We start from the raw sequence: 16,127 nt of genomic DNA on the forward strand, positions 1-16,127 counted from the left end.
AACATCTTCAGGGAAGCAAATTTCATGGTAGAGGAGCTAGCTCATATGGGTGTCCATGTTGCTAACCCACATTTCTGGGATTATTGTCTTCCTTTATTGGCCATGGAGACCTTTAAATTTGATTGTCTGAGAAGTAGTTGTATTAGAGATTTGTTAAGTTTTAATAATTTTTTTCTTGATAAAAAATAGATTTTTTAAATAAACAATCGTCGATTATGAGATTTGAACTCATAACATCTTCCCACACACTTATATAATAACTATCTATTTGTCTATGACAAAAGTGTTTGTTTGAATTAAACTTACATCAAGTGATTTAATTTTATACTAATTACAGTACTAAATTAAGTTTCTGATGTTTAGGCTTTTTGGCTTAGCAAAAGAGGGACTCTTCATTTGTTTAAACACTTTGACTCAAACCATCAATGGAACTACTATCTTGATCATGCACTATTTTATTTGAAGCCTTCTCAGTCCTCCTGTTGGTTCTGCTTTTCACTTCCTCTTCCCTTTTATTTACAAACGAGATGAAGGATCGAAGGCTTTTCGCTTGTGAGCTCTCGCAGTCGGAATCATAATGCCTGTAGTACTGGTGCACCATGCGAAGAACATGAAGAACAAGAGCCAGAAAGCAAGCTATGCCGCTCAGCAGAAAGAGGCCCCAAAAGCTACTCAACGAAAGACGGTCTACGGCTTGCTTTGCTCCTTCTGCACTGCAAGCACTTTTCTTCAGCCATTTGTCATGAATCTTTTGAAGATCTCCCTTCTCCGATAGTTTCAACACCGCAGTTGACATGTCAATTGCAAGAGGCGAGTCCCTTGGAAAGGCCTAAAACGAATGACACTATTATTATACGAATATTCGAGTTTTAGCCAGTGTGATACATTATGTTGTCATGCTATCGAATATTAATATATAGGACAACATAACATATCAAACTAGAGATATGCAACGAAAAGTTTATATTAAAATAAACGTCATGTACTTTTGTGAATGATACGAAGGGACATGATACTTACGAAACCCCATCCCATTTTGGTGAATTCTTGACCTACTATACTATATCCACATCGAACGGAGAGGAAGAGCTCCATGTATGCACGCTCATCAATCACAGCAGCAACACCGCCTGCACTAGGACCATCTTTCAAGGCCTTCTCATATTCTTCTGGGGAGTTAAGAGGCACAAGTCTTGACTTGTGTATGTTCAGCTCATCGGTTAAGTAGTTTTCAGCGAACGAACCCCTTGGGAAACCAATGGGATCATTGCCGTTTACCAGACTTTCAATCCCTTTAACAGGTGAAGAAAGCTGCTCGACAGTGAGGATTGATGTCAGTCTAGCAATGTAGCTTGAGTTGATTATTAGAACCACAAATAGCCATATGATAAGCACAAATCGACCAAGCGTGCTGCCGGTTTTTTCATCTGCATAATGTTACCAAGGAAAAAGATCAGACAGTTTGTAAGTAAGAATTCTTTTATTCAAACTTAGACGCAGAGTGGGGAGAACGCGGCTCTATCCACCTTGACTACGCCTATGTTGATATATAAGTAAAATTAACAAAAGGTAATGTTCTTTGTGCATTTCACGTACTCTGGGAGAAGAACAGAGTTGAAAAGCTAAACCTGCAAAGCCACCCCCCCCAAAAAAACAAACAAGAATTATATTAGCACAGTTAACAGAGTTCAATTTTGCATTAGGAGATGTGGATTAAAGAACTTACCAAATAATTGTGACAAATTGTCTTCTCGGACGGCCTCGAAAATCCTCGTTGGTCCGACGCTCCAAAATCCAAACAACTGCTCCCACAACTAGGAAGAAAATGCCTGTGACACCCCACATCATTGGACTAAAAGGCCTCAAAAATGCCCAAGCACTAGAGTTCGTCTTCCTAATTGGAGCAACCACAACTAGACCAGACTCAATGTATGGCTGTGTGAAATCCACCATCTTTGTTCTGCTAGTGGTGATTGTAATATCTCCCACCACACCATCCAACTCCTGCATAAAGATTGAAACCCGAAAAATTAATAATCATACTGATGTCAGGTAAATGAAGTCAAATAATTTTGATTTGTGACATGAAGTTTATACTTACACCAATTTGGACCCTGTGCAGAAGTTCCTTACTTTCAGCGTTTGTTATACCATCCCCGAAAGCTACAAACTTGTATGGGACACCATATGGTAACTCATTTAAGGCGGCTTGAAAGACCTCAATGCAATAGCCAGTGAACTCAGTGCCTTTTACGCCTACAAATTCGCGGAAGGTACCTCGATCGGGGACTCCAATCCTGAGCTTTCTTCCGTTGTCGGGGAAAACCCACCCGCGAGGCTTCTGAGTTGTTTGTCCGGGCCAGATGACGCTGTATAATCATTGAGTATCGGTGCTGGAACCATTAGAGTGCAGCTTCCTTTGAGACTTATCAGGTGGATCAAGCGACAGGCCAGAAGAATTGGACCAATAACCAATAGTCCTAGTCCCTGTGCCGATCACATTGATCACTTCAAATGCAGGATTAATCAAATTTCCGTCTGGAGTAAACTTAATTTGCCCGGTTAATCCAGTTGTATTAACCTCTAAAATGCTTTGGAGCAGCTGGCTGCCACCATTAAACATGCTCAAAGCATCAAGGTTCAACTTCCCTCCTCGTAATTCGTGCAAATTTGAGTCATTTGCAAAGGAAATATTTCCCCCACGAGAGAAATGAGTCAAGGGCATGCGCAAGAAGCCATACAGAATCATAGGCATATATACCATACGCATTTAACCCAAAAGAAGAGCCATTCACCCTCCTTGCAACAGTCAAGTTGCTCCACCGCGATTTAAACTTCTTTTTGAGTTCTGACTCTGGTGTGTACATTTTGAATGTGAGAACCCCTTGAATGTCATTTGTTGCTGCAAAAGGCAAGGAAGGTTCTGAATCTATTATAGTGGAAAACCAATCAGTGGCAATCCACACGTATGGACTCGACATCATCATTTGGCTTTGCGCTTCGGTGAGCACTTGTAAACCCCAACTGGTATAAAGGTGCAGGATCACAATCCTAGACTCCATTGAAGACACACTAATCAGTGCCTTTCTGATTTCGTCTTTGGTTGCCTTGGGGCTCAGAGGTACCTTGTATGAAATTTTACAGCGGTTTTCGGATAGCTTGTCCCTCAAGGCAGCAATGGCATTCCGCCCGAAATCATCATTTACATATATTGCTATGACATCTCTCCACTCATAGTAGCCAACAAGGTCTGCCACTGCAGCCATCTGAAAGAGGTCACTCCTTGTTGTTCGAACAAAGAATGGGAACTGATTTGGAGACAGATTTGGGTCAGTTGCTGCAAATGATAGTAAAGGGACTTTTAACTCATCCTCTATGTCTGAGATTACGTGAGCTGTTGCTGAGAATTGGGGGCCAATTATGGCTACCGTGTCATTCTCCATGAACTGCAAAGCTGTGAAGGAACACGAAAAATTAGTAAAATCTTCGGGGTTGTTTGATAACCATTTCGTTTTCAGGTTTCAGTGTTCAATTTTTTGAAAACTGAACTGAGCAATTTGATTACTTGACTTGTGTAATAGGGAAAAAACATGGGAAAGTTAAAAAAGCTTGTACCTTCAATGATGCCTAGAAAGTCATTGGATTTGGTGTTTTTCATTTTAAGTGTCAGCTTTGTTCCATTGAGAACTTCTGGATCGTAATTGACATCTTCAACTGCAAGAGTTATTGCAAGTTTTGCAATTTTTCCAATGACAGAATCAAAAGTGAACATCGCGCCGATGTTCACAACATCAGGTCTTGCAGTGACATTAGTAGGACTAAGTCCACTAGAAGAACAGCCACTGTAGAAAACTACAAATAACAGAAGCAAGGCTAGATACATGTTGATATTCAAACTACAAAAGGACATGTTTGAGCTCCGAAAGAGGAAACAACGAGTTAAACCAGTTGACTAGGTTGGCTAGGGTAGTGTGCTCACCCCTTCCTTGCACACAAGTTTGAACCCCCTCTCTGCATATTAGAGTAGTTTAGACGATCGCTTGTATAGAAAGCCAAATTACAACAAAAACAACAGAACATGCTCCAAAAACACATGCATGTTATCCAAAAATATCTAATAAATCAAACATGAATACGATCAATCTGAAGGGCATAACGAATAATGATTAAAGCTTACATTATTTATCATCACTCAAGCCAAGCACATACGTATGAGCTCCATGAGAAGGACAAGTATGAAGATTTCGTATTTTTAAGTCCAGAAATGGCCAGTGTGTTGTGCAGAATGACCAAATGGTTATATAAGCACCAAAACAGCACTGGAAAAGAAGCTTGAAGTCTGCGGGGACATCAGCTGGTGTGAAAATTTGAGAGTGTACATGGTGTCGAAGAAAAATATCTTGTTTTTGGGGAAAGTAGCTGATAACAAACACGAATCTACAAATATGAAAAACTATACCTTGGAATTCTTAAACCATGAAAACTAAAAAAGCAACCTAACTCAACAACTAGCAAAAGGCAAAGGTTTTTTGAACGGTTTACAAATACTATTATCTTTTTCATAAAAAATCTTGTCACCAATATTAGACAGCAACCATGGGAATGGGAATATTGGGAGGGGGAACTAATATATTATTATCCAATGGAATGGACTTGATTAATCCCCACTCTCCGGGAAGTGTTGATCACCACTGTTTTAAGGATCAGGTTAGATAGTTGAATGTTAGGGGAAAAGAGAATTAGTAGGGATCAAACCCTTGTTAAAAGTACAACACCAGCCCAAATAATAAAGACTGGCTCATGATGAAGAAACAATGGAGAAAGCATGCATATGCTAGAATGTTCTAGCATGAGTGTGTCGGTGGGAACAAGCTAGAATTGTCTAGCTATTATAACCATGGTATAAAATATCGATGATATCGAAAATATCGGTAGTCCAAAAACATGGAAATTTCGATGGAAATATCAGGATATTATCGATATCCATAAAAATTGAATAAAAACCACGGAAATTGTAAGAAAAACTTGGAAATTTTTATTGAAACTTTGGAGAATGTTTATTTAGTCAATTATCTATTAGTTTATAAAAACAAATTAGAAGGAAATGCATTACATGATGGATTTAACTGATTTAAGTTGATTATACAGCGAGCTAGCAAACACTGTGAGTGTAGAAAATATGTAGTAATCAATGAAAAAAAGATTAAACACACCATTTATATATAATGATTTACTACAATATTTTACACTTTATACATTGCATGGTAAGATACATGAGTGATTTAGTACCACATAAAGTTCCTATGAGGTTCAAATTTTTCACTATCTTCATCATCTCTATGTGTAGAGTAAGTTTATTGTGAAGAGTATTCGTCAAATGATAAATCCCCAAAATAGTTTTGCATGTAATTGTTAACATGCCACTCATATAAATTAATAAATATAAATATTTTATCATATTATCACTAAAACGTAAGTGATATATTGTGGTTAAGGTGTTGGAGGAGCAAAATGGGAGGGGTTCAAATCCTCTTTGTGTTTTTTTTTTCCTCCCTTTTTTCCCTTTTTTTCTTCTTTTTTCTTTTTTTCCCTTTTTTTCTTCTTTTTTCTTGTTTTTTTTTCCTTCCTTTACATCGATATTTTAGCGATATTACACCGATATTTTGACAAAATATTGCTGAAGTGTGAGCGAAATTATCGACATCGATATTTTCCGATATTATCATCGATATTTGTACGATATGTACATGGATATGTTCCGAAATATCTGTGATTCGAAAAAACCGAAATATCCTCGATATTTCGTCGATATTATTGATATTTCAGACTATGATTATAACAAATGTGTGGTCATAAGAAAAAGTCCATGTCGGTAGGCTGGTTCTAGAATAACAAGAAGATTAGTATTATGTATAGCACATATCGGTGGGGCAATAGGATAGTCGGCAAGGCCACCTATAAATATGGGTGTGGTGTAACCGACCAACCAATCAAGAAATCAAGTAGTAGTAGTAGGCAACCAAGTGAGAGTGAGAAGCAAGAATAGTCATGTAGGAGTGTGAGTGATCTAGAGTGTGTTTTTAGAAAGTGAGTGAGTGTCATTGCTTCTAAAGTTGTGTCCTTGTGAGTGTTGTAATATTTTGTGTGTGTAATACAAGTAATTTGTTTACTTGTGTTGTCTCTCCAACACTTGTGTTAGAGTTGTGTACTCTCCCAACAATCCTCACCAGATTTCATAAGCATTTTTCCTTCTCGTCATTCGTTAAAGCGCTATCTGCAAAAAGGATTATGATATTATCAGGAATTGTTATTAATACTCTAAAATAGTCAAGTTTTTTCATAACAATACTCAATGATGCATAAATATTTTATTGTCCTATCATTGATAGTATAAACGGGCTCAGCTTGGGTTCTTTCATGATTCCTACCAACACTAGATACCTTAAGAGGATTTAAACCAATGCGGCCTCAAACATGAAGACTTCGAAACACCTCGTAGGGACTTACAACACCAACCTTTGCTACCGCCCTTGTGTTCACCAACTCCTAAGGGTGCTTAAGGGACGAAGGACATTCTTTACAAAAAATTGACTAAGATTCAGTTCTGATGCAGAAGATCAGGCTTATACTGCAACTGCAGAGCATACTAAGAATCTGAGTAACAAGGAATACTCAAACTATGAGGGAAAACTTTGCTTGAGCCACCTACAAGAGGAAGGCTCTGATACCACTCACGTATAAAACCTATACAATAACTGGGATATACTCTTTAGGAGACTCAAACAAGGATATTTACTGCAGAAGAGAGGTTCATACAAACATTCAACTATAATTCAATTCTCCAATCAAGGCTTACACATTTCTCTTGTGGCAGCTTCTTGCGGCGCCCACCTCTCATTCATTAAAAATTGAAACGACCCATAAAGCGAAAAAGACGAGTCAATAATGAGGCAATAATGTCCATGCCTTCTTTTCTTGGATTGTAATTTTCCACTTGAACCGACTTTGTTTCTTGTCTTTGGCTTCATATTTGGTGTAGATTCTCCATACTGGAAAGAGATTCGGAGAAAATCTTTTCTATTAAAGTCATCGAATCAAGTGATTTGAGCTTTTTAAATTTCACTCAACGGTAATAAATTATTACACATTTTAAGATATCAAAACAAGTGGGCTGTTGGAAGAATTTTGAAAGACTCCGATTACTTGATTTGATGATCTTGGTAGAAGAGATCTGGAGAGGATCTCTTTCCCTCCTTACTGTCTGCCCTATTTGGAATTCGGTTGTACTAAAGTATATGATGCTTTGGATTACACATGAAAAAGGAAAAGATAGAAAGTTGCAAGACAAAGAGGGCTTCTTTTTTTCCGGTAGTGAAGCGCAATTGCGTCGTATGATCAGTTCGTTTATGTTTTATATAAGACCGTATATTTAGTGATATACTAATACTATAACTTAATGTACAAATCAACCGTTGTATGGTCAGTTCACATGTTATAACACTTGAACCAGTTCAATTAGATAATCGTATTTCAATAACTTTACATTAATTTTTATTTCTTGTAACGGTTGCAGGGCTTGAATGATTGTCATTGGTAAGTACGATCATTGAAAGATTGTTGGGAGACTGACGTTTTATCGTCTTTATTTTTTCCACTAAGTAATAATTTTACAATTAAAAAAGTGAAAATTTTTATTTTGAGTTTTAGAAACCATGCTTATTTTAATTGGACAACAGTTATTTTAACTTTAGTTTGAATGAATTGTCAAAGATATAAATAAACTAAACTACAAGTTATATTTTCTCGACTAAAAAAGACGTTGTTTTTTTGTTTTTTTTTTAATGGTGGTGAAGAAGCTCTTTTTGGTTATAAAGTATTCTAAATTTCTTTTTTTTTTGTCAAACGTATTTTAAATTTCAATTCATTTGTCATATACATATTCCATATTCCACTAGAGTCAATTCAAAGACATACATTCAAACTAAAGTCAATTCATTTGTCATATACATATTCCATATTCCACTTTGAAAAAAAACTGCCAACAACCAAGGCAAGTTAATGTAGAGCAAAAAATAATCAAAAAAAAATTAGAGATGACACATAGACTTTATCCTGAAGAAAACTAGATTGCCCTTATTAAATGGGTAGGGCACAGAAATATTCCCACTCGTAGCTCAACATCCCTGAAAATTCAAGCAGTGGACTATGACTGCTCAATGCTCCTCTGCTCGTGACATGGAAAAGTCAAATGCATTAAAGATATGATTAATTACCAAATACTGCCTTTAATACATTCTCAATTGAAGATCAACTCAATCAAGTAAGGAATCATCATCACAATCAATTAAGGATGCTTACATCATTATCCCAAAATATTATTATCTAATTAATATCTTGGTAATATATTTACTCATTCATCCTACGGATGACATAACCTTATCTAATGGGAAGTCACCAAGTGTAAGGCAAAACCCTACATATAGGCCAAATATCTTCCTGTAAATACCTCATCTTCACCAAACTTTGGTAAGCTTTTACTACGCATACATGCCCTAAACACTCATTCTTTTCAGAGATACTAACTTAGGCATCGGAGACCTATTGGCCAAACCTCCTCCTACCTCGTGGCCGCGTAGGGGTGGGCGGTTCGATTCGGCCTGCTTCCACCCTCAAACCGGAATCGGAAAATATCAACGGTCCGGTTTGGTGCAATTCTAGTTAAATTTATTACTAAAATCGTACGGTTTAGTTCATGCCAGTTCCGAGTTTGGTTTATGCCGAACTATGGTTCTAAATACTAAATCTTTTGATACCAAATCAAAATGGTATTCAAAATTTGCTTGTTTTTTTATAATTGATTCCGTAAGAGTCTCAAATATAACCATTATTTCCTGTCAACTAGTTATTAGTTAACAACGACCACGCCTAAAGGATCACATGGAAAATCTCAAAAGAAAACGACACTCTACAACCACTATATTTCTTAGCATTTGTAGTCCCTGTTAATGTACTGTAAGTTACAAGCACCTTATTAAGGGCTGGTTTGGTATTGATGTGCTTTGAAAAAAAGCTGCTGTGAGAATAAGCGGCTGTGAAATAAATCAGCAGAGTGTTTGGTAAACTTTTTTGTAAAAGTGCTTTTGGAAAAAAAAAAGCAGTCTGATAGTGGATCTTTTCATTAAAGGAGCACTGTAGTTCTATGTGCTTTGAAAAAAAGACAGTTTTCCAAAGCTACAAATTGCAGCTTCAACTTTTTCCTTTGATTTCAGCTTATTCTCACAGCAGCTTCCAAAATAAGCCATTTTTTTTAAGTTTACCAAACACCAAAAACACTCCCAGCTTTTTTTCATAGGAGCTTTTTTTAAAATCACCTCAACCCCAAACTGGGGCTAACTCCCATCCAGCATTTAAAAGGAAAGAAGCTAATATTTGGCAAGTTGTAACTCAAAGGTAACTAAGGGGTGATAGGTGAAGTGAGGGTGAGAACTGAGGGCGAGGGTGAGTGAGGCATCGAAGGATTGAGGCTGTTCAGTAGGTGAAAGTAAAACTTAATTGAGAAATGCTCTCATGCAGTCGTACTAGGTGAAATTAGTTTGATTTTGACCACTCATTTAGTGACACATGTATAAAATTATTATATTTCTTTATTTCTTTATTTCTTTATATTCACAAATCAGTTCGGTGCAGTGAAAATCGGAACCGAAAACGGTAAGAATGTTTCGATCCGGTTCTTGAACCTATGTTGACATTTTTTTATCAACATGTTTTTTTTACGGTTTATGTTGTCGTGGTTTGATTCGGTTTCGTGGTCCACGGTTTTTATGCCCACCCCTATGGCCGCGTGAGACTTTGGTCTTTGATCAAAGGTGTTAAGGATGATTCTTCTCTCACATTAAATGATTACGATTAAGCCAATATCTTATATTGAGTGATAAAGACAAAAAGAAAAGTGTGAGAAAAGAGAAAGGAATGAGATGAGAATAAGAAGGGAGAGAATCTTACTCCTTGTTATGCGAGAATTATTGTCTTTTAACATTTTACAATTTTTTTGTTCTAACTTTTAAATAATGTTAGTTGAATGTTTTTTTTATTTAAATTTAAAATTTTAAAGCTCTTTTCGTTAATTTTCATTAAAAATGTACTAATTATGCAAATATCTTTTTCATTGTTTTCGTGATATAAACCAAATTTGCATGTGACATAGTAGAGGGATGAAGTGTAAGGCCATCTCCAACCGAATGGTCCAGATAGCCAAAAATAACCCGAAAACTGTCTCCAACAGAGGGCTAGGCCAAAGGGCTCGTGGGCCTTACTGGACAAAAAAGGGTCAAAGGGCCAACCGGCTGGCCCAAACTAGCTAGCCAGCCAACCCCGGGCTGGGCCAGAATTTCATTATTCCTGTCAGTTATAGTCGATAGCATTGTACTTATTCCTGTCGGTTATATCCGACACGAATTGTAGGCCAAAATTTGAAATACAACGACTAGCTGACGTCAGTTACCATTGGATTCTTTTTTTTTTGTTGTTGGGCCAATTTTTTTTGTATAAATTTAAAACATTCCCTTTTTTTTCCCTATAAATACCTAAATCATTCCTACACCATTTCTCACATAATTTTCATCATTCCATACTATCTCACTTCATTCTATTTCAATTCTTCACATTATATTTTCTTACATCTTCCAATAATCTTTCCTTCACTTTTTCCAATAATTTTCAAATGGCCTCATCTACAATGAAAGGTAGGGCTTGGACCCGAAAAGAAGATGAAGCTTTTTGTAGGGCTTATAGATGGGTGTCAGAAGATAGTGTGAGGGGGAGTTCTCAAACAAGTGAAGGTGTTTGGACTCGTTTGTCCAAAAAATACTTAGAGTTCTACGAATGCACCACTCCACCGAATATCCAAAACCACGAGAGTTGTTCTTCAAGATGGAAGAAACATTTTCAGCCAAGTTTGAACAAATGACATTAAGCACTGTTAGCAACCGCAAGTAGACATGAAGGCGGCGCTAACTACTACGACGAAGTAAGTGTTTTCATAATTTAATTTAAATATTTAATTATATTACATTTAATTTCATGAATTACTTTCCTTTAATTTTTGTAAATATATTTAATATTACATTTAATTTCATGAATTACTTTCCCTTAATTTTTTTAAATATATTTAATTATATTATGTTTGTACCATACTTATGGCCTCCGTATTTTGATCTTGTATAAATACTCGGGGGACTCAAATGTAATTATGTAATAAATGAAGGGACAAATATGTAAAAAGGGAGAGAGCCCTTATTCTATAAAATGGCCTCCTCACCCTCACAAACATCAAGCTCTCATCCTCACAAACAGAGAGCTCTCTCAAACTCTCTCTTTCTCTGGGGGGGACTCCCCCTCACCCTTGTAACCCATTCATACAGAGAAGAGAAATACAATCAACATCAGTGTGGACGTAGCCCAAACATTGGGGTGAACCACGATACATCTTGTGTTCTTTACTTTCTTACGGATTCACGGTCGGATTTACCATGTTCCAAGACCTCCGGTTTTGTGCATCAACATTTGGCGCCGTCTGTGGGAAACGACACGAAAAACTATGTCGGTTCTCTCTCAATTTTTCATACCTCTACCGTGAATCTGCAAAAACCCAAGTTGTTTAAAGTGCTTAATTACACTCACCGAAACCTCACCACAACAGTTCCCAGCAGATTTGCCATTGATTTTCTATCAATTCGAAAAAGTGACGACCCACTCAACCCTCCACGTAGGCATAAATGTGGTGGGGATCAGCCTCTTTCATTCTCGACAAGCAGGACGAGGAGCGAAACGCCGCCGTCTTAGCCTCCAAACCTGAGTCTCGAAAAGGCAGTGAAAATTCCAATGGCTACTGCTGCAGTCACCTCATTCTCACTGTTTAGGAATTGTGCAGCAACAACTGTGAGAGCTTTTGTGACAATGAAAGCCTCCAACACCAATTTCACAACTTCCCTTCTTCCTCTGCACTCTCACAGATCCATGTGCCGTGTTAGCGCTACAAACAACGAGGAGGCTACTGCAAAGGTAGCTGCAGTGAATGCCGACACTAGAGCTCCAAAAATATTTGACAAGATCATATCTAAGGAAATCCCATCAAGCATTGTATATGAGGATGATCTGATCTTGACATTTCGTGATATCAATCTGCAGGCTCCTGTTCACGTTTTAGTCATCCCAAAGCTCAGGGATGGATTAACCGGCCTGGGAAAGGTAATCTATGGCCCTTTTTTGTCACCTGGGCGACCAACTTTCCGAGCAGACCTCGATCTTCAGCCTCCGTCTCTGGATTATTGTTGGGGCGCAGACAACCTCTCTTCTCTTTCTCTCAGTCCTTAATGCATCCAAATCTAGATGTGGGCCAAAATCAGCAGCAACTGTGTCTGCTAAACAGTACACTGACTGATTCTTCATCACCCCATCTTTCTAAGTCCTTCGTCAGTGAGCATTGGGAGGGTTACAAGGATTTCTGTTGCGAATGATTCTCCTTCGCCACCAACTACTCCAAGTTCGTTAAGTGGGACAAGCCTCTCCCTCCCTGGTCCGACTCCGACGTCGAAGCCTTCATTGCTCTCGACCCTGTTCATAGCCCCGTTTTGAAGACTGCTAGGGAAGCAATGAAATTTGGTCTTGCATGAAGTGTTATTAGAGCAGTATGAACTGCCAGCTTTGTGTGGAGATATTCAAGGAGTTTACATGAGACCCCGGGGAGATCAAGAAAAGCAAAAGATACCTTGCAAAGCAACATGGGTGGACAGAGAAGGAGCGGGGAGATCAAGAAAAGCAAAAGATACCTTGCAAAGCAACATGGGTGGACAGAGAAGGAGCGGGGAGATCAAGAAAAGCAGAAAGCAAAAACAGAAAACAAAAAAAGATAAAAAGAAACAGACATAATTGCGGTGGTGATGGCATGCAGAAAATGGAATTATGGGCGTGACCCATTGAGCAGAGGGTCGGATTTATTTTTGAATGATGTGATTTATTTTTCTTATCTTTTGAAGACATCTGTATAACCCCATCAGAGGTTAATAATAAAATAAATAAATAAATAAATAATGGCAAGCCCAAAATAATGGGCTGGAATGTTATGTGAAGGGCGAAACCCATATGCCCAAAAGAGCCAGGCCCTCTATTATCACCAACCAGGTGATCAAAAGTACGTCCAGTACTACAAAAAATTATTCGGCAACCTGCCGCTATTATCACCAACCAGGTGATCAAAAGTACGTCCAGTACTTCAAAATTATACATGAGTATCACTCATGTCAATCATACATAAACATTCATGAGCATCATTCATGTCAACATTCATGAGCATCACTCATGTCAACATTCATGAGCATCACTCATGTTAATCAGCTTCGAAAGCTTCATTTACAGAGCTCCAGCTTCGAGAGCTCCAGCTTCAAAAGCTTCATTTACAAAAGCTCCAGCTTCAAAGCTCCAGCTTCAAAGCTTCACTTGCAAAGCTTCACCTACAAAGCTTCAGTGCATGGTATACAAATACCACCTCTGAACAATCGCCACTTCGGCCCATACATGGATTCAATTTGAAGTCTCCATCTAACAGCTCTATTAACTGAAGACTTGGGGGACTACACTATGTACCATATATTGGGCTTCCACAACTAGGCCTCATGAAAAATGCTTGGGGGACTCTAGCCCATCATTTATGTATTGAGGAGCGAGCCCTTATTCTATAAAAATGACTCCCTCACTTTCATTAGAGAGCACCCATTATTCATGTACTGAGGAGCGAGCCCTTATTTTATAAAAGGGACTCCCTCACCTTCATTAGAGAGCATCACCGCCAGCTGAGCAACCACATCGACGCAAGCATCAACTCTAGCCCATCATTTATGTATTGAGGAGCGAGCCCTTATTCTATAAAAGGGATTCTCTCACCTTCAACGCCACAAGCCGAGCCAACCAAAGGCAACATAAGCCACAAGCCGAGCAGCCTCGCAACATGTGCTACTTCTAGTTGAGCATCATTTCAAATTGAGCACCGCCTCATATCGAGTATCAGTTCTAGACGACATCTAGTTACTTCGGCCCACACATGGACTGAATTTCAAGTCTTCAGCCAAAAGACTCTCTTGATTGAAGACTTGGGGGACTACTGTTTGTACCATACTTAGGGCCTCCGTATTTAGATCTCGTATAAATACTCGAGTGACTCAAATGTAATTATGTAATAAATGAATGGGCAAATATGTAAAAAGGGAGAATAACCCTTATTCTATAAAAGGGCTTCATCACCCTCACAAACCTCAAGCTCTCATCCTCACAAACAGATAGCTATCTCAAACTCTCTCTTTCTCTGGGAGACTCCACCTCACCTTTGTAACCCATTCATACAGAGAAGAGAAATACAATCAACATCAGTGTGGACGTAGCCCAAACATTGGGGGTGAACCATGATACATCTTGTCTTCTTTACTTTCTTACGGATTCACGGTCGAATTTACGTTGTTCCAAGACCTCTGGTTTTGTGCATCAACATATTACATTTAATTTCATAAATTAATTTCCTTTAATTTTTGTAATTGTATTTTCTAGGTACGCCAAGCGAAGGAATTTTATATGGATGGAAACTCGAAACCCTTTCAGTTTCACGGTTGTTGGGAAATTTGTAAAGGATGGGTGTTATTTGAAGATCCACCTCAACATAGAGTAGGTCCTACGTTGGTGTTCGGAACTGCATCCTTAGTTGTAGATATGGACGGAGATGGATCTCCTACCATTCAACAAAGGTTTCATACCTAGGGCTATGGGACGAAACAAGGCCCGAAAGGTTGAAGGAAAAGGGTAAGGCAAATGATGATTACGCCGCTCAACAGGAAGTGGCGGCCTCATTGCGATTAATGGCGGAGCAAAATGCCATTGATGCGGAAGAAATGAACCGTAGGCATGAAGAACGGGCCAAACGAATACAATAAGAGATGAATGATAAGAATATGGAAATGAACACTTCGAATTACACTTCAATGAGTAAGGCCTATTTTGATAGGAAAAAAAAAGATATTATGATCTGGCGGCAGTTGTTTACCTCTGACTATACTCCTACAATGGTGGATGATGAAGATGATATTGATTATGGATATTAAATTTAAGTTGTTGTAGTTTTTAAATTTAAGTTAATGTTGTTTTTAAATTTAATTTATAGTTTTTAAATTTTAGTTGTAGTTTTTAAATTTAAGTTGTTGTTTTTAAATTTAGGGTTAAACTCTGTTTACTACCCTCATGTTTCGTGGTTTTCAACATTTAGTACATCACGTTTTTTTCGTCTCAGAGTCATACCTAAAGTATAAATTTTGAGACAGTTTCATACATTCGTTAGTCAAACTGTTAAGTCTTCCGTTAACTGATGACGTGGTACCCACACAGACAATGACTTGTCGCCACGTGTCATTAAAAAAATTATATAAGAAAAAACCCCAAAATCCCCTTCTTCTTCCCTGCAACCCGTACCCTCCCCCAGCTTTTTTTTCCTTTCTCTCTTCTTCTTCTTCTTCTTCTTCCTTTCTTCCTCCCCCAACCCTACTTTCCTTCTTCCTTGCAACCCACACCCTCCCCCAGCCTTCATTCACCACTAGTCTCCCCCAACCTTCCCCCACCTTCCTTCTTCCCTCTGTAATTTCTTCTACATCCCTCTCTCTAAAAAAAAAAAAAATTGAAAAGCAAAAACACAAACCCTACTGACTCAAATTGGAAATGAATACACAATTGGGGGGAAGTGGAGGGATGGGGAGTATACCTCGGCACGTGCGAGAATGAAAGCAAGGTAGTTATTGAAATCGGGGAACTAAGAGTAGTGCTAGAGCTGCTGCCAAATCTGAGACTTGTCAGCGAAGGAAGCCGAATGCAAAATCTACTGCTCCAGCAGCCCGCAGATCGCTGCGAACCCTTCTTCCTTGGGCTGCCACGGGGCGGTTACCGCCATTAGAATGGAGACATAAGGTTTTGGTTTTCTGCAACCTGGATGTTGGAAGCGCACGCAAGCTTTGGGGGTTTTGAGCAGAGAGAAGAAGAAAATGGGATTTTATGGCAGCTTTGAGTAGGGGTGGGTTAAAAAAATCGAAAACCGAAAA

The 16,127-nt window shown here is 38.4% G+C and overlaps 1 protein-coding gene, 1 long non-coding RNA gene and 1 pseudogene across 3 annotated transcripts; 1 reads left to right on the forward strand and 2 right to left on the reverse strand.

Annotated features, from left to right (window-relative positions):
- Positions 1 to 249: 249 nt before the first annotated feature.
- On the reverse strand, positions 250 to 4,756 carry LOC103400982 (glutamate receptor 3.6-like; annotated as a pseudogene). Its single transcript, XR_011576492.1, has 6 exons — positions 3,616 to 4,756; positions 2,102 to 3,454; positions 1,727 to 2,004; positions 1,597 to 1,628; positions 1,021 to 1,427; positions 250 to 829 (listed from the first exon to the last, which is right to left on the reverse strand). The product of XR_011576492.1 is annotated as a glutamate receptor 3.6-like (transcript).
- Positions 4,757 to 6,077: 1,321 nt separating this feature from the next.
- On the reverse strand, positions 6,078 to 6,835 carry LOC139187562 (uncharacterized). Its single transcript, XR_011576493.1, has 2 exons — positions 6,442 to 6,835; positions 6,078 to 6,274 (listed from the first exon to the last, which is right to left on the reverse strand). It is a non-coding gene; the product is annotated as an uncharacterized lncRNA (long non-coding RNA).
- Positions 6,836 to 11,880: 5,045 nt separating this feature from the next.
- On the forward strand, positions 11,881 to 12,372 carry LOC114821327 (uncharacterized). Its single transcript, XM_029093385.1, has one exon. It carries the CDS (start codon positions 11,881 to 11,883, stop codon positions 12,370 to 12,372), a length of 492 nt encoding a protein of 163 aa, XP_028949218.1.
- The last annotated feature ends 3,755 nt before the right edge of the window (positions 12,373 to 16,127 follow it).

The sequence above is a fragment of the Malus domestica genome, chromosome 15, assembly GCF_042453785.1.
Source record: "Malus domestica chromosome 15, GDT2T_hap1".
Taxonomy (NCBI): domain Eukaryota; kingdom Viridiplantae; phylum Streptophyta; class Magnoliopsida; order Rosales; family Rosaceae; genus Malus; species Malus domestica.